Here is a 26,376-nt window from a genome sequence, read left to right on the forward strand (position 1 = left end):
CTATCATCGTGGTCCTCATCATCATCATCACCACCACCACCACCATCATCACCATCACCATCACCATCATCATCATCACCACCATCATCACCATCACCACCGATCCTTCTTTCCTGCCTGTCTTAATGAAGAGGGGTCACTGTCCTTTTCTAAGGCTAACTGCGTCAGCTGGGAGTTAGATCCCTTTCTCTCATGCCTCCTCAAGGACCTTCTTCTGGCAGTTACCTCATCTTCCTCTATTGTCTATTGATTCCTTTCTACTGTGCTTTCAAATTATTAACAAAATACTCAAGTCTTGTAGTACAGATATTGCAGTCACCTGTTTCATATCCATATGATGTCACAATCCTCTCCTTTCTTTCATTGTCCCATTGGTTCATGTCCTACTGTCTCTACTCTCTCAAGTTCCATTCTAAATTAAACTGTTCTGTAACTATCCGTGTTTGGCTGCTAACCAAAAGTCAGCAGTTCGAATTCACCATCTGTTTCTTGGAAACTCTGTGGAGCAGTTCTACTCTGTCCTACAGGGTTACTGTGAGTCAGAATTGACTCGATGGAAATGTTTTTTTTTTTTTTTTTTGTAACTGTCCCAGAGGTCATCAGCAAATCTGTGGGACTCTACATAGTCTTACTTGTCCCATGTAGCATTAAAACTTGACCCCACCCTTCATCAGAAACTCTCCTTTTGGTTTTTGAACCATGATCCAATTTTGCTTCTCTTCCTACCTACCCATCAGTCTCCTTCCTTCCTTTTTCCTCCTCTGCCCAACGTATAAATAGTATGGTTCCCAGAGTCCATTACGTAGAACCTGTCCTTAGCAATCTGATACTTTGCTATGGTTTTCAACAACTGTCTCGTTGAGCTGGTGACTGTCTTTACCTGAATGTAGCAGAATTTGTAACCTTCCCAAACAACTCCTCTACTTGATTCTTCATCCTCCTCCTCTTCATTTTCATGCTGTTCTAACATCGAACACATAGTGAACGCTGGTTTTGGAAAAGGTTCTGTGCTGAGAGCCTTGCAGGCAGCATATTACTTTTGTGTTTTAATTATCTGAAGTCCACTCTTTATTCAGATTTCCCTAACTTTTTTTTTGAAGTTTTTGTAGTTTATTAATCCTCTGGTGAAAAATCCACACAATCACCGCCGATCAAGTCACTGCAGAACCTTTATTCCTTCTGTTATCCAGTCTCCAGCTCACTTTTTGCCTGCACCAACGTTGGCCTTTGCAGTCCCCCTGACTTTCTTCATTCCGTTCGTGCGCTTCTTGCGCTGTTTCCTCGAGGTCTTTTTCTTCTCATACAGGCCATGTCTTGCAAGTCTGTGTTTAGGTTCGTTTTTCTTTGCATAATCCAAGGAATCGTAAATCATGCCACAGCCAGTAGTCTTTCCACCACCAAAATGGGTTCTGAATCCAAACACAAAGATGACACCTGGTGTGGTCTTGTACATCTTGGCTAGTTTTTCTCGAATTTCTGTCTTAGGTACTGTTGCCTTCCCAGGGTGAAGGACGTCAATGACCATTTGTTTCCGCTGGAGTAGCCGGTTGATCATGAACCTCCTGGCCCGGATAGTTACTGTGTCATTCATGATGGCGGCAGACCCAGATTTCCTTAACTTTTATCTGATTTCCGTTTCCTGTTCGAAGATCCCATCCAGGATACCACATTGCATTTAGTTGTCATGTCTCCTTAGGCTTCTTTTGAATGTGAGTTTCTAAGTTTTCCCTTGTTTTTTTGACCTTGACAGTTTTGGAGAATATTGGCCAGGTGTTTTGTAGAATATCCCTCAACTGAGATTTGTATGATTTTATTCCGCATTATTACACTGAGGTTATCGGTTTTGGGGAGGAAGTCCATATTGGTAAAATGCCATTTTCATCACATCATATCAAAAGTATGGATTATCAACATCTCTCATAGAGACCCTATAGGACAGAGTACAACTGCCCCATAGAGTTTCCAAGGAGCACCTGGTGGATTCGAACTGCTGACCTTTTGGTTAGCAGCTGTAGCTCTTAACCACTATGCCACCAGGGTTTCTAAACCCCTTGCCGTCAAGTCAATTCCGACTCATAGTGACTCTATAGTTTACTACCCTAAAAACTTCTCTGTGCTTCACCTATTCATTGCATCCTCTACTCTAACCCCCGGCAATAGCTATCTTCTTACTATTGTTATAGTTTTACCTTTTTCAGAATGTCATGTAATTCAAATCACACGTCACGTAGCCTTTCAGACTGGTTTCTTTCACTTAGCAATATGCATTTAAGATTCATCCATGTCTTTATTATGAGATGATCGTTCGTTTCTTTTTATTGCTGAATAATATTCCATTGTATGGATGTACCATGGTTTATACATTCACCTACTGAAGGACATCTTAGTTGCTTCTGGCTTTTGGCGATTATGAGTAAAGCTGCTGTAAACATTCACGTGTAGGTTTTTATGTAGACATAATTTTCAGATCAGTTGAATAAATACCTAGGAGCACAATTGCTCGCTCACATGGTAAGACTATGTTTATTTTTTATTTATTTTTATTAACTTTTATTGAGCTTTAAGTGAACGTTTACAAATCAAGTCAGACTGTCACATATAAGTTTATATACACCTTACTCCGTACTCCCACTTACTCTCCCCCTAGTGAGTCAGCCCTTCCAGTCTCTCCTTTTGTGACAATTTTGCCAGCTTCCAACTCTCTCTATCCTCCCATCCCCCCTCCAGACAGGAGATGCCAACACAGTCTCAAGTGTCCACCTGATATAATTAGCTCACTCTTCATCAGCATCTCTCTCCTACCCACTGTCCAGTCCCTTTCATGTCTGATGAGTTGTTTTCGGGGATGGTTCCTGTCCTGTGCCAACAGAAGGTTTGGGGACCATGACCACCGGGATTCCTCTAGTCTCAGTCAGACCACTAAGTATGATCTTTTTATGAGAATTTGGGGTCTGCATCCCACTGATCTCCTGCTCCCTCAGGGGTTCTCTATTGTGCTCCCTGTCAGGGCAGTCATCGATTGTGGCCGGGCACCAACTAGTTCTTCTGGTCTCAGGATGATGTAGGTCTCTGGTTCATGTGGCCCTTTCTGTCTCTTGGGCTCTTAGTTGTCGTGTGACCTTGGTGTTCTTCATTCTCCTTTGATCCAGGTGGGTTGAGACCAATTGATGCATCTTAGTTGGCCGCTTGTTAGCATTTAAGACCCCAGACGCCACATTTCAAAGTGGGATGCAGAATGTTTTCCTAATAGAATTATTTTGCCAATTGACTTAGAAGTCCCCTTAAACCACGGTCCCCAAACCCCCACCATTGCTCCACTGACCTTTGAAGTATTCGGTTTATCCCGGAAACTTCTTTGCTTTTGGTCCAGTCCAGTTGAGCTGACCTTCCCTGTATTGAGTATTGTCCTTCCCTTCACCTAAAGCAGTTCTTAGCTACTAATTAATCAGGAAAAAACCCTCTCCCACCCTCCCTCCCTCCCCACCTCGTAACCACAAAAGTATGTGTTCTTCTCAGTTTATACTGTTTCTCAAGATCTTATAATAGTGGTCTTATACAATATTTGTCCTTTTGCCTCTGACTGATTTCGCTCAGCATAATGCCTTCCAGGTTCCTCCATGTTGTGGAATGTTTCACAGATTCGTCACTGTTCTTTATCGATGCGTAGTATTCCATTGTGTGAATATACCACAATTTATTTACCCATTCATCCATTGATGGACATCTTGGTTGCTGCCAGCTTTTTGCTATTGTGAACAGAGCTGCAATAAACATGGGTCTGCATATATCTGTTTGTGTGAAGGCTCTTGTATGTCTAGGGTATATTCTGAGGAGTGGGATTTCTGGGTTGTATGGTAGTTCTATTTCTAACTGTTCAAGATAACGCCAGATAGATTTCCAAAGTGGTTGTACCATTTGACATTCCCACCAGCAGTGTATAAGAGTTCCAATCTCTCCGCAGCCTCTCCAACATTTATTATTTTGTGTTTTTTGGATTAATGCCAGCCTTGTTGGAGTGAGATGGAATCTCATCATAGTTTTAATTTGCATTTCTCTAATGGCTAATGATCGAGAGCGTTTTCTCATGTATCTGTTAGCTGCCTGAATATCTTCTTTAGTGAAATGTGTGTTCATATCCTTTGCCCACTTTTTGATTGGGTCGTTTGTCTTTTTGTGGTTGAGTTTTGACAGAATCATGTAGATTTTAGAGATCAGGCGCTGGTCGGAGATGCCATAGCTGAAAATTCTTTCCCAGTCTGTAGGTGGTCTTTTTACTCTTTTGGTGAAGTCTTTAGATGAGCATAGGTGTTTGATTTTTAGGAGCTCCCAGTTATCTGGTTTCTCTTCATCATTTTTGGTAATGTTTTGTATTCTGTTTATGCCTTGTATTAGGGCTCCTAAGGTTGTCCCTATTTTTTCTTCCATGATCTTTATCGTTTTAGTATGTTTGCTTTTATAAGAAAGTACAAACTGTCTTCCAAAGTGGCTGTGCCATTTTGCCTCCAATGAATGAGAGTTCTGTTCCTGTTACCCTGCATCCTCACCAGCAATTATTATTGTCAGTTGTCTGGATTTTAGCCGTTAGAATAAGTGGATGGCTAATGGTATCTCATTGTTGTTTTAATTTATAATTCCCTAATGAACTTCTTGGAGCCCTGTCGGCATAGTAGTTATCAGCTTGGCTGCTAATGAAAAGGTTGGCAGTTTGAATCCACCAGCCTTTGAAACCCTATGGGGCAGTTCTACTCTGTCCTATAGGGTCGCTGTGAGTTGGAATGGACTCGATGGCGTGAGGTTTGGTTTTGGTTTAAAGACATATAATGTTGAGCATCTTTTTTTTTAAAATAATTTTTATTGTGCTTTAAGTGAAAGTTTACAAATCAAGTCACTGTCTCACACAAAACCCATATACACCTTGCTACACACTCCCAATTACTCTCCCCCTAATGAGACAGCCTGCTCCCTCCCTCCACTCTCTCTTTTCGTGTCCTTTTTGCCAGCTTCTAACCCCCTCCACCCTCCCATCTCCCTCCAGGCAGGAGATGCCAACATAGTCTCAAGTGTCCACCTGATCCAAGAAGCTCACTCCTCACCAGCATCCCTCTCCAACCCACCGTCCAGTCCAATCCATGTCTGAAGAGTTGGCTTCAGGAATGGTTCCTGTCCTGGGCCAACAGAAGGTCTGGGGGCCGTGACCACCGGGGTCCTTCCAGTCTCAGTTAAGCATCTTCTTATATGCTTATTTTTCATCTGTATATCTTCCTTGATGTGAGGTGTCTGTTTAGATCTTTTGTTCATTTTTAAATCGGGCTTTTTGTTTTCTTATTGTTTAATATTAAGGGTTCTTTATATATTTTGGAGACAGGACCTTTAACATGTGTTTTGCAAATACATTCTCCCAGCCTGTGGCTGGTCTTTCTAGCCTCTTAACATGTCTCTTTGAGAGAGGAAGTTTTTAAATTTTAATAAAGTCCACCTTATCAATTTCTTTCTCTTATGGAACATGCTTTTGTAATTTGTTCTAGAAGTTTTATAGTTTTGTATTTTACATGTAGGTCTATATACAGCTTTATAAAAACAAGGCTCCAGGAATTGATGGAATACCAATTGAGATGTCTCAACAAATGGATGCAGTGCTGGAAGTACTCCCTTGTCTAAGCCAAGAAACTTGGAAGACAGCTACCTGGCCAGCTGACTGGAAGAGATCTATATTTATGCCTATCCCCAAGAAAGGTGATCCCACCGAATGCATAAATTATTGAACAACATCGTTAATACCATACGCAAGTAAATTTTGCCGAAGATCATTCAAAGGCAGCTGCAGCACTGTATCGACAGGGAACTGCCAGAAATTCACGCCAGATTCAGTAGAGGATGTGCAACCAGGGATGTCATTGCTGATGTCAGATGGATCCTGGCTGAAAACAAAGAATACCAGAAAGATGTTTACTTGTGTTTTATTGACTATGTAAAGACATTCAACTGTGTGGATCATAACAAATTATGGATAATATTTTAAAGAGTGGGAATTCATTCCAAAACACGTAATTGTGCTCATGAGGAGCCTGCACATAGATCAAGGGGCAGTGGTTCAGACAGAACAAGGGGATACTGTGTAGTCTAAAGTCAGGAAAGGTGTGTATCAGGGTTGTATCCTTTCACCATACCTATTCAACCTGTATGCTGAGCAAATAATGCGAGAAACTAGACTGTATGAAGAATGGCGCATCAGGATTGGAGGAAGACTCATTAACAGCCTGCGTTATGCAGATGACACAACCTTGCTTGCTGAAAGTGAAGAGGACTTGAAGCACTTACTGATGAAGATCAAAGACCACAGTCTTTAGAATGGATTACACCTCAACAGAAACAAAACAAAAATCCTCACAACTGGACCAATAAGCCACATCGTGATAAACGGAGAAAAGATTGACGTTGAGGATTTCATATTACTTGGATCCACAGTCAACACCCATGGAAGCAGCAGTCAAGAAACCAAAAGACACATTGCATTGGGCAAGTCTGCTGCAAAAGACCTCTTTAAAGTGTTAAAAAGCAGTTGTGTCACCTTGAAGACTAAGGTGCACGTGACCCAAGCCATGCTGTTTTCAGTTGCCTTGTATGCATGTGAAAGCTGGATGATTAATATAGAAGATTGAAGAAGAATTGATGGCTTTGAATTGTGGTGTTGGAGAAGAGTGTTTGATGTACCATGAAGTACCAAAAGAATGAACAAATATGTCTTGGAAGAAGTACAGCCAGAATGCTCCTTAGAAGCAAGGATGGCAAGACTATGTCTCATATACTTTGGACATATTATCAGGAGGGATCAGTCCCTGGAGAAGGACATCATGCTTGGTAAGGTAGAGGGTCAGTGAAAAAGAGGAAGACCCTCAACTAAATGGATTAACACAGTGGCTGCAACAATGGGCTTAAGCATAACAATACTTGTGAGGGTGGTGCAGGACTGGGCAATGTTTCATTCTGTTGTACATAGGGTGATTATGAGTCAGAACTGACTCGACTCGATGGCACCTAACAGCAGCAAGCAACACAGCTTTGTAAATTTTTGTCATTGAAATATATTTAGGTAACCACCCACATCAAGAAAGAAAACATTACCAGCATTCTGGAAGCATCCCTGGTGTTCCATTCTAGTTACTAACACTCTAACCAATGATAATTATTATCCTGACTTCTAACAGCATAAATTAGTTTAGCTTGTTCCTGTATATTGTTAAGTGGACTCCTATAATATGTACCGTTTGGTAACATTATGTTCTTGAGATTTGTTGATCTTTTTTTGTGAGTAGTTGTTGATTGCTCATTCTTATGGCTGTATAGTTTTCTGTTGTATGAATACACCACAATGTATGCATCTTTTTTTCTGTTGCTAGAGATTTGGATAATTTTCAGTTTTTTATTGCTACAAATAGAACTACTGTGAAATTCCTGTATATGTCCATCAGTACGCTTTTGAACTTCCCTGGGTGGCATACATGGCTAAGTACTTAGCTATTAGCCAAAAGGCTGGCAGTTTGAACCCAGGCAGAGGTGCCTTGGAAGATAGGCCTGTTGATCTGCTCCTGAAAGGTCACAGCCATGAAAACCCTACAGAGCAGTTCTGTTGTGCACACATGGGGTCACCATGAGTTGGAATTGAATCAGTGGCAACTAACAACAGTAACTCTTTCGAACACATTTTGGTTGGGTACATTCCTAAGGGTGGAACTGCTGGCTCATGGGGTGTGTATATATTCAGCTTTAGTAGATAGTGACAAAGAATTTTCCAAAATGATGATACCAATTTATTATCCTACCAGCAGGGTATGAGAGCTCTTGTTCCATGCATTATATATTCTAATCTTCAAACCAGTTCGGTGATGTAGTTACTCTTCTGTTATTTTCATTTTGCATTGGAACAAAATTGGAGTCTTACGCAAGGTAAATGACTTAACCAAGGTCATGTGGGTACTGATTTACCCCCAAGGCACTCTGACCCCAGAGCTAATATTTTTCACCACCATCCTTTCCTTGTTCTCTTGAATAAGGATGTTACCTTATACACATCGTCCTCTACTTTGAAACTTCCAAAGTTCATATAGATACACAAAGCTTAATGCCAGCCCAATGGGCGTCATCTTCTACCCTGCCCAACAGATGGTGCTAACAGTACTTTGAAGCTTGTTACCTTGGACTTTTGAACAAATGAACTGAGGAAAAACCTCTTAGAGCTAGTCTTCCTTTGTGTTGGTCTGAGGTGGACTGATGCTAGATGCCTTGGGATCACTTCTCCTTCTTTCTAAGCCCACCCAGTTGGACCCCACATCCCATCCGTCTTACTGAGAAATAAGCCCTGAACATGCATCCCCCTTCCATTCCCTCCTCCCTTTGCGTTCCCATTATTCTTTCTTCCTGTCTCTTTATAGCGCTCACCACAGGTGGAAGTCTGTGTACCTGCTGTGCCCTGCCATGCTCTGAACTCCTCAGAGCAGACATGGGAAAGACCATTCTTTCCTTGCAGTCACATAAGCTCTAAAGGTGTTTTTCCATGCCCTGTCTACCCTGAATGGCCTGTATGGCTTTTTGCATTTTTGTCTCTCTCCTTCTGAAAGCTAGGGGATGATTTAAGCTACAAGATCATTTCTTTGAAGAAAATGGGTGGTTGCTTTACAACAGTTCTGTGGCAGACTGTTGGCTTGACCTAGCTGTCCATTTATCCTGGTTCAAATCAAGTTGCTGGTGATTAAGGGTTTGAATAGAGTGGGTCAGCCTGAGATCAAGCAGCAGTGTCTACAGAGCCAACAAGGACAAATCTGTCTCTTTATGGGATATAAAGAGATTCTTGGTTATTGGACCATTTATGGGCAAGAGATTTGCTTTTTGATCACATAGTTTTATATACTTGGAAGAGAATAGATAAAAACATTAATAAGCACAGTAACATTTTAAAAATATTTTCTTTCCTCGGCTTTCTCTTTGCACCCCCTTCATATGACTATAACGTTGCAAGGATGGTGTTGATATTCTGTGTGGGTCCTGGTATATTACTCTATCTGTTTAGGAGCCAAACTGCTTCGGTACAACTCTTGGCTTTGGCCCTTCCTATATATGTGGCCTTGGGCAAGTTACTTATAGGGCTATAAAACCAAAAAACCCAAACCCACTGCCATTGAGTCAATTCTGACTCATAGTGACCCTATAGGACAGAGTAGAACTGCCCCACAGGGTTTCTAAGGAGCACCTGGCAGATTCGAACTGCCGACCTCTTGGTTAACAGCCATAGCCCTTAGCCACTACACCACCAGGGTTCCCTGTAGGGCTGTAATGGGGACTAAATGAGTTCATACATAAAGAACAGTCCTAGCACATAGTAAGTAAATATTGTTTACAATATTACATTCAGTAAATATTGTCTCTTTCACTCTCTCTCTCTTTTTTTTTATTCACTTTTATTAAGCTTCAAGTGAACGTTTACAAATCCAATCAGTCTGTCACATATAAGTTTACATACATCTCACTCCCTACTCCCACTTGCTCTCCCCTTCTTGAGTCAGCCCTTACAGTCTCTCCTTTCGTGACAATTTTGCCGGCTTCTCTCTCTCTCTATCTTCCCATCCCCCCTCCAGACAAGAGTTGCCAACACAATCTCAAGTGTCCACCTGATATAATTAGCTCACTCTTCATCAGCATCTCTCTCCCACCCGCTGACCAGTCCCTTTCATGTCTGATGAGTTGTCTTCGGGGATGGTTCCTGTCCTCTGCCAACAGAAGGTCTGGGGAACATGGCTGCCGGGATTCCTCTAGTCTCAGTCAGACCACTAAGTTTGGTCTTTTTATGAGAATTTGGGGTCTGTATCCCACTGATCTCCTGCTCCCTCAGGGGTTCTCTGTTGTGCTCCCTGTCAGGGCAGTCATCAATTGTGGCCGGGCACCAACTAGTTCTTCTGGTCTCAGGATGATGTAGGTCTCTGGTTCATGTGGCCCTTTCTGTCTCTCGGGCTCATAGTTATCTCGTGACCTTGGTATTCTTCATTTTCCTTTGCTCCAGGTGGGTTGAGACCAATTGATGCATCTTAGATGGCCGCTTGTTAGCATTTAAGACCCCAGACGCCACATTTCAAAGTGGGATGCAGAATGATTTCATAATAGAATTATTTTGCCAATTGACTTAGAAGTCCCCGCAAACCATGTTCCCCAGACCCCCGCCCTTGCTCTGCTGACCTTTGAAGCATTCATTTTATCCCGGAAACTTCTTTGCTTTTGGTCCAGTCCAATTGAGCTGACCTTCCATGTATTGAGTGTTGTCTTTCCCTTCACCTAAAGCATTTCTTATCTACTGATTAGTCAATAAAAAACCCTCTCCCACCCTCCCTCCCTCCCCCACTCATAACCACAAAAGTATGTGTTCTTCTCAGGTTTACTATTACTCAAATATCTTATAATAGTGGTCTTATACAATATTTGTCCTTTTGCCTCTGACTAATTTCGCTCAGCATAATGCCTTCCAGGTTCCTCCATGTTATGAAATGTTTCAGAGATTCGTCACAGTTCTTTATCAATGCGTAGTATTCCATTGTGTGAATATACCACAATTTATTTACCCATTCATCCGTTGATGGATACCTTGGTTGCTTCCAACTTTTTGCTATTGTAAACAGAGCTGCAATAAACATGAGTGTGCATGTATCTGTTTGTGTGAAGGCTCTTGTTTCTCTAGGGTATATTCCGAGGAGTGGGATTTCTGGGTTGTATGGTAGTTCTATTTCTAACTGTTTAAGATAACGCCAGATAGATTTCCAAAGTGGTTGTACCATTTGACATTCCCACCAGCAGTGTATAAGAGTTCCAATCTCTCCGCAGCCTCTCCAACATTTATTATTTTGTGTTTTTTGGATTAATGCCAGCCTTGTTGGAGTGAGATGGAATCTCATCGTAGTTTTAATTTGCATTTCTCTAATGGCTAATGATCGTGAGCATTTTCTCATGTGTCCGTTGGCTGCCTGAATATCTTCTTTAGTGAAATGTGTGTTCATATCCTTTGCCCACTTTTTGATTGGGTTGTTTGTCTTTTTGTGGTTAAGTTTTGACAGAATCATGTAGATTTTAGAGATCAGGCGTTCGTCGGAGATGTCATAGCTGAAAATTCTTTCCCAGTCTGTAGGTGGTCTTTTTACTCTTTTGGTGAAGTCTTTAGATGAGCATAGGTGTTTGATTTTTAGGAGCTCCCAGTTATCGGGTTTCTCTTCATCATTTTTGGTAATGTTTTGTATTCTGTTTATGCCTTGTATTAGGGCTCCTAAGGTTGTCCCAATTTTTTCTTCCATGATCTTTATCGTTTTAGTCTTTATGTTTAGGTCTTTGATCCACTTGGAGTTAGTTTTTTTGCATGGTGTAAGGTATGGGTCCTGTTTCATTTTTTTGCAAATGAATATCCAGTTATGCCAGCACCATTTGTTAAAAAGGCTTTCTTTTCCCCAATTAATTGACACTGGTCCTTTGTCAAATATCAGCTGCTCATACGTGGATGGATCTATGTCTGGGTTCTCAATTCTGTTCCATTGGTCTATGTGCCTGTTGTTGTACCAGTACCAGGCTGTTTTGACTACTGTGGCTGTATAATAGGTTCTGAAATCAGGTAAAGTGAGGCCTCCCACTTTCTTCTTCTTTTTCAGTAATGCTTTGCTTATCCGGGGCTTCTTTCCCTTCCAGATGAAATTGGTGATTTGTTTCTCTATCCCCTTAAAATATGACATTGGAATTTGGATCAGAAGTGCGTTAAATGTATAGATGGCTTTTGGTAGAATAGACATTTTTACTATGTTAAGTCTTCCTATCCATGAGCAAGGTATATTTTTCCACTTAAGTATGTCCTTTTGAATTTCTTGTAGTAGAGCTTTGTAGTTTTCTTTGTATAGGTCTTTTACATCCTTGGTAAGATTTATTCCTAAGTATCTTTATCTTCTTGGGGGCTACTGTGAATGGTATTGATTTGGTGATTTCCTCTTCGGTGTTCTTTTTGTTGATGTAGAGGAATCCAAGTGATTTTTGTATGTTTATTTTATAACCTGAGACTCTTCCAGACTCTTCTATTAGTTTCAGTAGTTTTCTGGAGGATTCCTTAGGGTTTTCTGTGTATGTAATCATGTCATCTGCAAATAGTGATAACTTTACTTCTTCCTTGCCAATCCGGATACCTTTTATTTCTTTGTCTAGCCTAATTGCCCTGGCTAGGACTTCTAGCACGATGTTGAATAAGAGCGGTGATAAAGGGCATCCTTGTCTGGTTCCCGTTCTCAAGGGAAATGCTTTCAGGTTCTCTCCATTTAGAGTGATACTGGCTGTTGGCTTTGCATAGATGCCCTTTAATTATGTTGAGGAATTTTCCTTCAATTCCTATTTTGGTAAGAGTTTTTATCATAAATGGGTGTTGGACTTTGTCAAATGCCTTTTCTGCATCAATTGATAAGATCATGTGGTTTTTGTCTTTTGTTTTATTTATGTGATGGATTACATTAATGGTTTTTCTGATATTAAACCAGCCTTGCATACCTGGTATAAATCCCACTTGATCAGGGTGAATTATTTTTTTGATGTGTTGTTGGATTCTATTGGCTAGAATTTTGTTGAGGATTTTTGCATCTATGTTCATGAGGGATATAGGTCTATAATTTTCTTTTTTTGTAATGTCTTTACCTGGTTTTGGTATCAGGGATATGGTGGCTTCATAGAATGAGTTGGGTAGTATCCTGTCATTTTCTATGCTTTGGAATACCTTCAGAAGTAGTGGTGTTAACTCTTCTCTGAAAGTTTTGTAGAACTCTGCAGTGAAGCCGTCCGGGCCAGGGCTTTTTTTGGTTGGGAGTTTTTTGATTACCGTTTCAATCTCTTTTTTTGTTATGGGTCTATTTAGTTGTTCTACTTCTGAATGTGTTAGTTTAGGTAGGTAGTGTTTTTCCAGGAATTCATCCATTTCTTCTAGGTTTTCAAATTTGTTAGAGTACAATTTTTCATAATAATCTTACATGATTCTTTTAATTTCGTTTGGTTCTGTTGTGATGTGGCCCTTCTCGTTTCTTATTTGGGTTATTTGTTTCCTTTCCTGTATTTCTTTAGTCAGTCTGGCCAATGGTTTATCAATTTTGTTAATTTTTTCAAAGAACCAGCTTTTGGCTTTGTTAATTCTTTCAATTGTTTTTCTGTTCTCTAATTCGTTTAGTTCAGCTCTAATTTTTATTATTTGTTTTCTTCTGGTGCCTGATGGATTCTTTTGTTGCTCAGTTTCTATTTGTTCAAGTTGTAGGGAGAGTTCTCTGATTTTGGCTCTTTCTTCTTTTTGTATGTGTGCATTTATCAATATAAATTGACCCCTGAGCACTGCTTTTGCTGTGTCCCAGAGGTTTTGATAGGAAGTATTTTCATTCTCGTTGCTTTCTAAGAATTTCCTTATTCCCTCCTTGATGTCTTCTATAACCCAGTCTTTTTTCAGGAGGGTATTGTTCATTTTCCAAGTATTTGATTTCTTTTCCCTAGTTTTTCTGTTATTGATCTCTAGTTTTATTGCCTTGTGGTCTGAGAAGATGCTTTGTAATATTTCGATGTTTTGGACTCTGCAAAGGTTTGTTTTATGACCTAATATGTGGTCTATTCTAGAGAATGTTCCATGTGTGCTAGAAAAAAAAGTGTATTTTGCAGCAGTTGGGTGGAGAGTTCTGTATAAGTCAATGAGGTCACGTTGGTTGATCGTTGTAATTAGATCTTCCGTGTCTCTATTGAGCTTCTTACTGGATGTCCTGTCCTTCTCCGAAAGTGGTGTGTTGAAGTCTCCTACTGTAATTGTGGGGGTATCTATCTCACTTTTCAATTCTGTTAAAATTTGATTTATGTATCTTGCAGCCCTGTCATTGGGTGCATAAATATTTAATATGGTTATGTCTTCCTGATCAATTGTCCCTTTTATCATTATATAGTGTCCTTCTTTATCCTTTGTGGTGGATTTAAGTCTAAAGTCTATTTTGTCAGAAATTAATATTGCTACTCCTCTTCTTTTTGCTTATTGTTTGCTTGCTATATTTTTTTCCATCCTTTGAGTTTTAGTTTGTGTCTCTAAGTCTAAAGTGTGTCTCTTGTAGGCAGCATATAGATGGATCGTGTTTCTTTATCCAGTCCGTGACTCTCTGTCTCTTTATTGGTGCATAAATAAGTTTTTAGTGGTGTCATTTTGATGCCTTTTCATGTGTGTTGTTAACAATTTCATTTTTCCAGATACTTTTTTGTGCTGAGGCGTTTTTCTTAGTAAGTTGTGAGATCCTCATTTTCATAGTGTTTGACTTTATGTTTGTTGAGTCGTTACGTTTTTCTTGGCTTTTATCTTGAGTTATGGAGTTGTTATACCTTTTTGTGGTTACCTTATTATTTACCCCTATTTTTCTAAGTAAAAACCTAACTTGTATTGTTCTATATCGCCTTGTATCACTCTCCATGTGGCAGTTCAATGCCTCCGGTATTTAGTCCCTCTTTTTGATTATTGTGATCTTTTACCTATTGACTTCCATGATTCCCTGTTATGTGTATTTTTTTTTTTAATTAATCTTAATTTGTTTGTTTTTGTGCTTTCCCTATTTGAGTTGATATCAGGACGTTCTGTTTTGTGACCTTGTGTTGTGCTGATATCTGATATTATTGGTTCTCTGACCAAACAATATCCTTTAGTATTTCTTGTAGCTTTGGTTTGGTTTTTGCAAATTCTCTAAACTTGTGTTTATCTGTAAATATCTTAATTTCGCCTTCATATTTCAGAGAGAGTTTTGCTGGATATATGATCCTTTGCTGGCAGTTTTTCTCCTTCAGTGTTCTGTATATGTCGTCCCATTCCCTTCTTGCCTGCATGGTTTCTGCTGAGTAGTCTGAACTTATTCTTATTGATTCTCCCTTGAAGGAGACCTTTCTTTTCTCCCTGGCTGCTTTTAAAATTTTCTGTTTATCTTTGGTTTTGGTGAGTTTGATGATAATATGTCTTGGTGTTTTTCTTTTTGGATCAATCTTAAATGGGGTTCGATGAGCATCTTGGATAGATATCCTTTCGTCTTTCATGATGTCAGGGAAGTTTTGTGTCAGGAGTTCTTCAACTATTTTCTCTGTGTTTTCTGTCCCCCCTCCCTGTTCTGGGACTCCAATCACCCGCAGGTTATCCTTCTTGATAGAGTCCCACATGATTCTTAGGGTTTCTTCATTTTTTTAAATTCTTTTATCTGATTTTTTTTCAGCTATGTTGGTGTTGATTCCCTGGTCCTCCAGATGCCCCAGTCTGCATTCTAATTGCTCGAGTCTGTTCCTCTGACTTCCTATTGCGTTGTCTAATTCTGTAATTTTATTGTTAATCTTTTGGATTTCTACATGCTGTCTCTCTATGGATTCTTACAACTTATTAATTTTTCCACTATGTTCTTGAATAATCTTTTTGAGTTCTTCAACAGTTTTATCAGTGTGTTCCTTGGCTTTTTCTGCAGTTATCCTAATTTCATTTGTGATATCATTAAGCATTCTGTAAATTAGTTTTTTATATTCTGTATCTGATAATTCCAGGATTGTATCTTCATTTGGGAAAGATTTTGATTCTTTTGTTTGGGGGGTTGGAGAAGCTGTCATGGTCTGCTTCTTTAAGTGGTCTGATATGGATTGTTGTCTCCGAGCCATCACTGGGAAACTAGTTTTTCCAGAAAATCCGCTAAAAAAAAATGCAGTCAGATCCCTATCAGAGTTCTCCCTCTGGCTCAGGCTATTCAGATGTTAATGAAGCCTCCTGGGGAGGGTGGGGGAGGGAACAGAGAGATAGGAGAGTAGCACCTCAGAATATAGCCAGAGTTGCTTGTCTTGCTTGGAATGATTATTATATCTGAGATTCCCGTGGGGCGCGTCGCCTATGTGTGCTGGCTGTGTGGAGATTGCCCCCGGGGGGTCTGGGCCGCTGGAGTCAAGGTCAGATCCTCCGCTTCCAGCCCCACGCCCAGCGTCAAGGCTCCCCTACTGGGACGGTGCACTCTCAACTCCAAAATCAGTCGCTGCCTCCCGGGGACTTCTCGTCCCTCCAGCCACGTTGCTGTGCCGCCTCCGAGAACCAGTTGGGCCGCCTCCCGGGGTTAGTTCAGGTGGGTGGAGCAGCTCCCCGTGCTTGTGCCATGACCGAGTGTCCCGGCTGGGACGCTGTTCTCCCCGCTCCAATACCAGTCGCTGCCTCCCGGGGACTTCTCTTACCGGCTGCGTTCCACGCCGCCCACGCGACCCAACTGGGCCCCCTCCCGGGGTTAGTTCAGGGGGGTGGAGCAGCTCTCCGTTTTTATGCTGTACCTGCGTCCAGTCCAAATTCCGGCGGGACGGTTCCCCTGCTGGGACGCTGCTCTTCCTGCTCCAAGACCTGTCACTGCCTCCCAGGGACTTCTTCTACCGGCTGCGTCCCACGCCGCCCGCGGAACCGGCTGGTCCCCCTCCTTGGGTTAGTTCATGGGGGTGGAGGAGCTCTCTGTGCTTGTGCCGTACCTGACTGGTACGCTGGCTCCAGGCTCTGAAAACAATCGCTTCTTCCCCGTATTAGTTCGTTCTCCATCTCTAAATCTGTGTTTGTTGTTCAGGGTTCGTAGATTGTTATGTATGTGATCGATTCACTTGTTTTTCCGTGTCTTTGTTGTAAGAGGGCTCCGAGGTAGCGTCTGCCTAGTCCGCCATCTTGGCTCTGCTCTCTCTCTCTCTTTTTTATGATCATACCAGACACAGCTGTTTTGTGATGTTATCTGGATCATAGAACACAATCATGAACAAATCCATTTACTATTATGTTTCATGTTGTGGTAGCTTTTATTATGAGTGCGAAGAATGACAAAATGTAAATGAATTTGTATCTATTTTTTTTCACCAATTTTACTGGGCATTTTCTGTGTTCTTTCTATGATCTACTCCTGTACTCTCTCTACATGTGTTGGAATAATTCGTTATGTTTGAATGATGCCTTAAAGTTTACAAGCTGCTTTTGCTCACAGGATCTCATTTGAATTTCTCAGAAATCATTGCAGCATGGACAAGACCTGGTTTGTTTTCATCCCTGTGCTATTTAAGTGATGAGAAAGCTGTATCTTAACGGTGGTTAAGGGATTTTTGCAAGGTCTCGAGACTGGTAAATGATGGAGCTGGGACTACATCCCCCTCATTTGACTCCTGTGGTATACTAGTCCCAGAGGCTCACATTCATTGTCAAGTTCCACACGTGTGTAGACAAACATATATACGAAGGAGATCAGTGAGTTGTGATGGAATGCAACTGTGTCCATTAATAATCTGTGTGCATATACAATAGCTTCTACCTAACCAAAGAAATTAGGTCCTTAGATACCCTCTTACTAGGAGAATTCACAGCCAAGTACGTTATTTTCAAAATGAGGGTGGACGATAAAAGTTCCAGATGAATCTATGAGAACCTGTTAAACCTATTGCCATTGAGTTGATTCTGACTCACAGTGGCCATATAGGACAGAGTAGAACTGCCCCATAGGGTTTCCAAGGAGAGCAGGTGGTGGATTCGAACTGCTGACCTTTTGGTAAGCAGCCATGCTCTTAGCCACTGAGCCACCAGGGCTCCTGAATCTATGAGAGACTTTAAAATTTTATGTTCACTAAATCAAGTTAAAAGAATACCATAAATAAAGACACTATCAGTGAGGGTTTGCACATTTTTAGTGGGTAACAAGGAAATTCCAGGGCCCCCTTTCCCAACGGTTGCAGCAAGTTGCTTTTATGGTTGGTTTGTTTTTGAAGGTACTATTTTTTTTTTTTTTTTGCATATCACAAGCTTTCCCCCTCTCCTCCTATGTCTCCTTCTCCATCCAAATGTTCAGTGCCTTTCTGGTTTTATGACTCAGGATTATTGATTTCTTCCTTCCTAGGGACCACGTCTGTCAGCCGCTCTTAGCCGCCTCTCAGCTTTCTTCCTTTGCCTAGACACGGCCAGGATATAATAGTCAAGCTCCGGTTTACCTTCCTTCACCTCTATATCACCCAAAGCTTCCTGCAAAACTGCTCTTACTTTCCTGGTATTTCCTTTACCTCTTGTTTTCATTCGCAGACCTCAGGACATCTTTATTAATTTGCTTTCGGAGGACTGACCTGAGTGAAGTCTTAAATCTAAAGCCTTCCTTGTTTCAGAATATGAGTACTAAAATTTATATAAGATTTAATCCACATCAGTTAAATAGGCATCCAGTTTCTACATACACCTGGGAAAATTTCTTTTGAGGACCTGGATCTTCATGATTCACCCAGGTTCGTTCTGATGCAGAGCCTGGGAATGGATAAAATATAGCTGTTGTGTATTGTTCTTAATTAAGTTCCACTGAAGCTTTCTGCATCCCTTTCCTCTCCCCCAGGAGAAGGCTACACACCTGTACTACCAAAAGTCTCCTAATGGAGGTGTGTTTTTCTTTGAAATACACTTGCTAGCTCTTTAGATATATCTCTGTAAGGGGGTTAGTTAGGGAGAAATCTGCCCCATTGTACTGCCAAGTGGATGAAGGCAAGTTGTTATTGATGAACACCATGGGGCCATGAGTTCTGTCCTAGGGAAGGTGATAAAAGAGCCAGAACCTCTTCCTCCCTCTTCCGAAATGGTATGGTGGATGCTGTGGTGTGCAGCCCAGATGCCCCCTCCAGGACCCAGGTGCTCCTTCCCTAGCTGCTGCCAGTATGGACTGCTGTCAGCTCCCACTCTCACCTGTAATTGCTTACTGTCGAAGGGAGTCACCTTGCCCAAGGTCAAGCTCTATCCCAGAATAGGGGAGTGGCCAGCCTCCAATGACTATTCCTCTAGGGCACAAATGCCCAGCCCCCTTGCGTCAGTTCAGGACAACTTCAAGGGCTTTCCAAGCTCAAAGCTGCCTTTGGGATCAGTAGAGACCTCTATTTCCAGGCATAACCCATGTCGGCTCCTCCTTCTGCCTAATCCTGCTTCTTCCCTTCCCCACAGGGCTGATCTCAAGAGCACTCCCAATGCGCGTCTTACATGGAAACCTCATAGTCTTCAGAGCCTATTTCCCAGGGAACTCAACATCAGACACATAGTCTGGTTATCTGTGCAGTGGCTTGCCTAAAAATTAAGGGCAAAATCCCTCAGTGCCCACCCCCACCAACCCCCCACTGCCAAGCAAACCACATTGGTCTGGAGCTGTCTTGACTCTTGAAAAATGTCATGCGTGGCAGTGTGCTGAAGTAGGGCCCGTGACATCTGGATATTGCTTGGCATGGAACTGGGTAAGGAATACTGGAAGGAAATCGTTTGATGTCTCCTTCTCGTTATGATGAAAGGAAGCAAAGAATGGTTTAGCCTAAAGAGACCCTAAATTTTCAGTTTTAAAATGCTGTCCTCAGTGTAGAGTTTGGGCATACAGTAGTGAATAAGAAAGATAGGATCCTTGCCCTTATGGAGGGGAGAGAGGCAAGCTAAGAGACAATCGCAATATGGCTGAGGGTGCTGTGATTTGGCAATGGTAGTGTCCTATGGGATTGCTAAGAAGAGCAGCTAACCTGAGTTGAGGAGGTTGGGGTTAGAGAAGGCTTTTTGGAAAATACTGAGAACCAGAGATTGGATTTGCAAGTAAACCAGGGGAAGATGTAATGTGGGATCTTGGGGAAGGGGAGAGGAGGTTTTATGGAGAAAAGATGGGATCCAGGTGGATTTGAGAAATGGAGACGTGACCAGAGTTCTAGGTGGAGCACAGGGTGTGTGTGAGGTGTGGTGAGGTGAGAATAGAAACTGGAAAGGTCAGCAGAGGTCAGATCCTGCAGAGCTTAGTAAAAAGATGTTGGAGAAGTTGGCCTGTATCCTCAGAGCAATGGAGAGGTATCCATGGATTTTAGGGAGGGGGTTATCTGACCATATCTGCTTACTTGGCAAGTTTAATATTTGTGGGTTGACATACGATCATTTATAATATGGATTAGTATGGCCATAGAAAAAAAAAAAGATTGAAAAAACAGTTGAAGGCAGGACTGCAAAGTAATCAGGATGAAGAATTGTTCTCAGCAACCACTGGCTGTGAGAGGACAGGCTTTAAGGGATATAGGCAATTTCAAGAATTCCAAGGACAGGAAACAAAGAAGTGGCAGTAGAAGGTGGAGGTGTGCTAGCCAACAGTGCTGAGGCAGCCCTTGCTCTTTGTGTGCATGTGTGTGTGTGTGTGTGTGTGTGTGTGTGTGTTATCTGTCTGTCTGATTTCTGTTCTCTGTTTGGACATCTTCACCTCCCCTGCTTTCAGTGTATCTTTGTCTCTGTCTCTTTGTTTCTATCTCTATTTCTTTCGTTTTCTCTCTTACGGGGTCTCTTTGGGCAAAAAATATACCCAAAGCTTGTCTATGATGGAGATTCCCCGGAAGGAGATAAACAAAACATGTCTTTCACAGTGATTCCCCTGAACAGTCCCCAAGCCCACTCTTAGCCAGAGCATATTCCATTGGGATTACCAAAAATGCCTGAAACGACAGAGTTGAGCAGCTGTGAGCTCCTGGTCTCCACAGGGAAGCAGTTCTCTGTCATAGACTGTTGGAGGACTGGAAAGAAAGCGTAAACATTTTTCACTTTGCTATTTTATTCATGTCTAAGCTTCCTTAATTAAAGAATAATTATGTTTTCCTTTGAGTGTATTTGATCTTCAGCACGGTACATATGCTGACATCAGTACTGCACAGGAAGACGGTCCCCCCATCTGCAAGCCAGCTGTGGGGGCCCTGACCCAGACCTCACCCCCGAGCCACAGTTTTGCTGCAGAAACTCATGGTCTTTCAGATTGCTAAATTGCGGGGGCAGTAGTGGAAGGCAGATATCGATTTAGTGAGAACAAACGGGTGAAAATGACCAGAACAAATAAACTTTGGGGATCCAAATCGTAGAAATCATTTGTCCCCATCACAACCCCTGTTCCTGCTCCGTTCCGATGTTCTTTTACTTTCAGAAATCAAAACAAAACGAAAGAACATTGACAGATAAACTTGTTAAGGTTTGGGGTTTGTTTTTGTATGAAGATATCCTTGGAGCTGCTGCTTCTTTCTTGGTGTTTGACCTGTATATATATGTATATTTAATTTTATTTTTTTCCCATCTCTGTTTTATTTGAAGTAAGATGTTACCTCACTCTGGCAATTCGAATTGCTTAATTGATGTTGGGGGTTCCAGTGGTGCAGTGGTTAAGAGCTCAGGCTGCAGACCAAAAGGTTGACAGTTCGAATTCACCAGCTGTTCCTTGGAAACCCTATGGGGCACTTCTGCTCTGCCCTATAAGGTCATTATGAGCCAAAATCAACTGGACAGCAACGGGTTTGTTTAAATTAATGTTAGGGGCCCAGTGGTGCAGTAGCTAAAGCATTTGGCTGCTAATTGAAATATTGGCAGTTTGAAACCACCAGCTGCTCTGTGGAAGAAAGATGTGGCAGTCAGCTTCCATAAAGATTTATAGCCTTGGAAAACCTATGGGGCAGTTCTACTCTGTCCTGTAGGGTAGCTATGAGTCAGAATTGACTTGATGGCTTTTTTTTTTTCTTTTTCCTTTTAACTGATGTTGCTAAGGAGGAGGTTTCTCTCAGTTACTCTCTTCTCTACTCTGGAATGTCTCTAATCCCTTTAATAATTATCTTCATGGAAGCACGTCTTATGCTGAGAGGAGAAAGTCGCTGAGGACACGGAGTGAAATCTCAGCCAGAACGTCACAGGGCTGGAGTTGTTTGACCAGACCGCCTCCTGATTAAGTTGGAACATTCTACAGTGTGCTATTTCACAGTTATTAAGTGAAATTTACTTGAACTTTTTTTTTTTTTTTCCTGTAAATGAGCAGCTTTCCAGGCTAATGACTATGGGAGAGAGGAAAGAAATGAGAGACTTGGGAGGCTCTAGATTCAGTGCTGCTGTGGCTAGGTGGCTACTGGGGCATTGGGCCAGCCCCCTTCTCCAAGGGCCTCACCTGTGAAAGGAGATCAGACTGGATGGTGACTGATGTCCTCTCTGGAAATCTTGGTGGCGTAGTGGTGAAGAGCTATGGATGCTAACCAAAAGGTCAGCAGTTCAAACCCACCAGGTGCGCCTTGGAAACCCTGTGGGGCAGTTCTTTTCTGTCCTATAAGGGTGGCTATGAGTTGAAATCAACTCGACAGCAGCAAGTTTCTTAATGTCCTTTCCGACTCCCTGGCTGTGCAAATGATGATTATGCTTGGCTGCTAACCACAAGGTTGGAGGTTCAAATCCACCCAGAGGTGCCTTGGAAGAAAGGCCTGCTGATCTACTTCTGAAAAGTCAGTCCTTGTAAACTCTCCTCTGACACCCATGGCTTGAGTTGGAATAGCCTTGATGGAAATTTGTTTAGTGTCCTCTCCCCAAATCAGTATTCTGGTTCCATGCATTTTGGGACTAAATGTAAAAAAGTTGTCCTCTCTGTTATGTACTTTAGTTCTCCTTCTAAAAGGAGAGGTTATAAAGGAAACTGTGTCCATATAATTGGTGACTCTTCCTTGAGTAGGGGTTAACTGAGCACTTGAATTTCAGCTGTAGAGGAGTGCTGTTTAACATACTGTTTCTCCCCCCTCCATGACATGTACATGTGTGCATGTACATGTGTGTGTTGGGGGAAGGGCGGGTTTGACGGAATTATGAAAGAGCAGTCATGCCAGCAGAATGTGGAAGTCAGATAAAGAGCAAGTGGGTAATTTTCCCATTTCTCTTTCCCACCCGCTTTTGTACATCAGCTTCTATGGGACAACGGCTGCCTTCTAGAATTCCACCAGCTCTTCATTATTGTTTCCTAGGCCTGCCTGGTGGGAATTATCTACAAAGACTTCTTTAAAATCTTACGGGCTTCTGTGGCTCATAGATCTTACTCTATACCCAGCAGGTCCTCAGTAAGAACTTGTTGAATGGAATTGAATATAATTATGCTTCAAATGTTACATCTTAGATGCAGCTACTCTTTAAGGAACCACAAGTGTTGAAACCCTTAGGGATGAGAAAGCTTCAAGCAAGCAAAGTGAAAGTTACTGGAGGAAGGTGGTGTCTTTTCTGTATGGTAAGACCCACTGAATTACCCAATTATATCTCTCCTGATGGCTCCAAGCAGTGCTCCATTTACCTACCTCGGCCAAGTGTGCAGGAATCACCTGTTGATGCTTATTAAGTGTTCATGGATTAATGGTTTTCATCTCCACTCTCACCATTCCATTCTAAGCCACCGTTGTTTCTTGCTAGGACTACTCTAAAGTAGTGGTTTCTGGATGTTAATATGAATAGGAATCACCTGGAGGGCTTGTAAAAACACAGATTTCTAAGCCCTACCCCCGGAGTTTCTGGTTCTGTGGGCCTGGAGCCCAGAATCTGCTTTTCCAGTAAATTCCCAGGTGGTGCCAGTGCTATAGATCCTCAAAAACCACTTTGAGAACCTATGCCCTAAATAATTTTCTTGCCTTCTTTCTCCATCCCCAAACCCTTTGTCTACACAGTAGCTAAAGCGATCTATTAAAAATATAATTCAGATGGCATCACTAACCTCTTAACACCTTCTAAAGTCCTTGCCCTGGACTGTGAGGTCCTACATGTTCTGGCTCACAGGCCCTAAGGGTCTGGCTCTGTCTTGCCCCATCTGCACCTCACTTATCTGACTACAGTCTCCCAACCCACTGTCATCTGAATCATAGCTACCCTGTAGGACAGAGTAGAGCTGCCCCATAGGGTTCCCAAGGCTGTAATCTTAAGGAAGCAGACTGCCATATCTTTCTCCCGTGGAGTGGCTAGTGAATTCGAACCAGTGACTTTTCAGTTAGCAGCCGAGCACTTTAACCGCTGTGCCCACCAGGGCTGTTTGGCTACAATCTCAACCTGTCTCCATTCAGGGCTCTGCTCTTTCTTGCCTCTAATTCTTTATACAGTACCTACTTGTCTCTGTGGCAAGCCTTCTCTTCTTTGTCACTTGTTAGGACCTGCATACCCTTCCCTTCTTAGCTTCAGTGTCACTCCTTCACAGAAGCCATCTCTAACCACACAAAGGTTGTCTTCCACCTCAGAGAGCTGTTTTTTTCCTTATAGCCTTTAGCACAATATTTCATGATAGTTATTTCTGTTTTTACTTTATGAACAATTGAATTTCTCCTTGTCCATATGGGAAGGGACCATATCTGTTTTGGTTACTGCTGAATATGTAATGCATGGTGGGACCTGGCACATGGTAGATACTCAGCAAACATTTATTAAGTGAGTGATTGAATGGAAGGGTGGATGGGTGAATGGATAGGTACATGGATACAGTTCCAGAATGCTTGGGAGTTGTAGGAAAAGCTTGGAGAGTAAGAAAAAGAATACTTATCATCTAGCATTTGTCTACAGCTGGGTATACTGGTTTATTTGTCAATGAACATATCTAGGGTCCATTTTTCAAATTTTTGCTTAAAGGCCCATCACTCCCCCCTACTTTGCTTAGTCTAATTAGTTCAAAACATTGTGTCTTCCTTAAAACTCCTTTCTTGGGCAATCTGATTCTGAAGTTAGTTCTTTGACTCAAAGAACTAATCCGTATATTTTTGAAATATGATGCTTTTTATTGACAATAAGTTCAGAGTTTTGAGAAACGTGGTTGTGGCTTAAAGTAGCAAGATTCTTTCAGAGGTAATTTTGTGGAATTTCAAATGCCCTCTTTTTTTGAGGTTGTCCTATAGCATGGCCTACTTTTCTGGAGAAATTTTGCTCCTTCTTGGACCCCATCCCTTGCTTGTATCTTTCTTGTTCATTCTTTTCTTCCTAGATTCCATCCATGGAGCCTGTGCCCAAAGAGAAACAAAGGATTCTGTAGAGTTCACAAATGAGCGGGGTACATAGAAAAGATTCTGAACCCAAGGCTGTTGCTTATTCATCTGCTCTAGGACAGCACTGATCTCCTGGCCCACTTATTGAATCCCAATTCTTCAATTTAGTTGTGTGGGCTTGAGAAGTCAGAGGAGTTGTCTTAGGCTGGGTTCTCTAGAGAAGCAAAACCAGTGAAGCATATATATAGTCTTCTCCTGACTCACATAGCTGTAGGGGCTGGTGAACCAAGATCGTCAAGCCAGACAGCAAGCTACTGGCTCACAGGCTGAAGAGGCTGACGAGCTCCAACACTGGCAGGTAAACTGCTAAATAAGTCCCAGGAACTGCAGGTCAGATGAACAGGAGCCAGCTGCAGGATCTAGGGTGAGCAAAAGCCAGTGAGCCTTGCCAGACAGTCCACCTATATTGAATGCAGGCCACACCCCCAAGAGAATTCCCTTTCAACTGATTGACTGCTCATAGCAGATCTCATCAGGGAGGTGATTACCTTATAGCAGATCTCATATGGAGGTGATTACATCATTACATAGCTGCCAAACTATATCATAACTGCCAAACCACTGAGAATCACGGCCCAGCCAAGGTGACACACAACCATTAGGGGGGTACAGGTTTATCATGCAAGAGCAAAATTGTCCAATCCAAGTAGCCTGTGGGGTCAGTCTGAAAGTAGCCAAGGCATTTGAAACAGGAGTTACGGGTTTCACCACTTGTGACCCATGCAAAGAGGGTGGTTCCAGGACTCTGAGGATTTTTTTTTCTTTCAAAGAAGTGTTTTTTAGGGAAGCATGTTGCCAGGTCATGAGAATTGTCTGAGCTTGGCGTTGACAAAGTTTACCCAGGTGTGGAAACAGTATCAGGACCTCCTAGCAGGTAAAGCTGAGTTGGAGAGCCAGAGAGAGGGTTCATGCACCCAGAGTTAGGATGACATCCTAAATTAGAGTGGCCAGTACTACTACTTGGCTGCCCAGGGTTTCCCTTTCTGGTTACAGAATGTGTTTCTTGATTGTGGAGAACCACCCCTCCCTGCTGCCATTCCTTGTGATTTAGGGGCTCATTGATGGAAGATGATTCTCTATGGATTTCTTGCTTGGCTCTGCATGACTTGTATCAGCTTTTGTTTCAGACTATCTTACCCAAGACATTTGTACAGCAAACAGCCTTGGAAAGTAGAGATCACTGTCTCCCTACAGGCGATGGGTAGGTTTGCTTCCTGATCAGAATAATAAAGGTAATGTCTCTCTCTGTTGAAGGCTGAGTGAGATTGTTAGCATCCCCTTATAATACTGGGGCTTTCTAAGCTCAGGGTCCTGAGCTGTGATACCAACCAACTCTGCTGCTTTGCATTGTCCCCATGAGACTTGGGTTGCAAGGGGAACCAGTGTAAACATGAGGCTCATGCTGCCTGCTGTGCTGAGAGTAATAACGTCCATTGTCTCTGTCCCAGGAATCCAGCAGCATGTGTGAAACCGTGGCAGGCTCACAGAGTTAAATCTCAGACC

The 26,376-nt window shown here is 42.1% G+C and overlaps 1 protein-coding gene and 1 long non-coding RNA gene across 2 annotated transcripts in view; one reads left to right on the top strand and one right to left on the bottom strand.

Annotated features, from left to right (window-relative positions):
* LOC135228766 (uncharacterized) overlaps positions 1-26,376 on the top strand; it is a 213,488-nt gene that overhangs the window by 106,344 nt on the left and 80,768 nt on the right. The gene's annotated exons all lie outside the window — the stretch shown is intronic.
* Positions 1,133-1,606, bottom strand: LOC100673208 (small ribosomal subunit protein eS24-like). The gene has a single exon (XM_064277529.1). It carries the CDS (start codon positions 1,589-1,591, stop codon positions 1,199-1,201), a length of 393 nt encoding a protein of 130 aa, XP_064133599.1. The 5' UTR covers positions 1,592-1,606; the 3' UTR covers positions 1,133-1,198.

This window comes from Loxodonta africana, chromosome 27, assembly GCF_030014295.1.
Source record: "Loxodonta africana isolate mLoxAfr1 chromosome 27, mLoxAfr1.hap2, whole genome shotgun sequence".
In the NCBI taxonomy this organism is placed as follows: Eukaryota; Metazoa; Chordata; class Mammalia; order Proboscidea; family Elephantidae; genus Loxodonta; species Loxodonta africana.

Bases quoted from the DNA above. Each gene is read 5' to 3' on its own strand.
- LOC100673208 (XM_064277529.1), bottom strand. From the start codon at position 1,591: ATGAATGACACAGTAACTATCCGGGCCAGGAGGTTCATGATCAACCGG.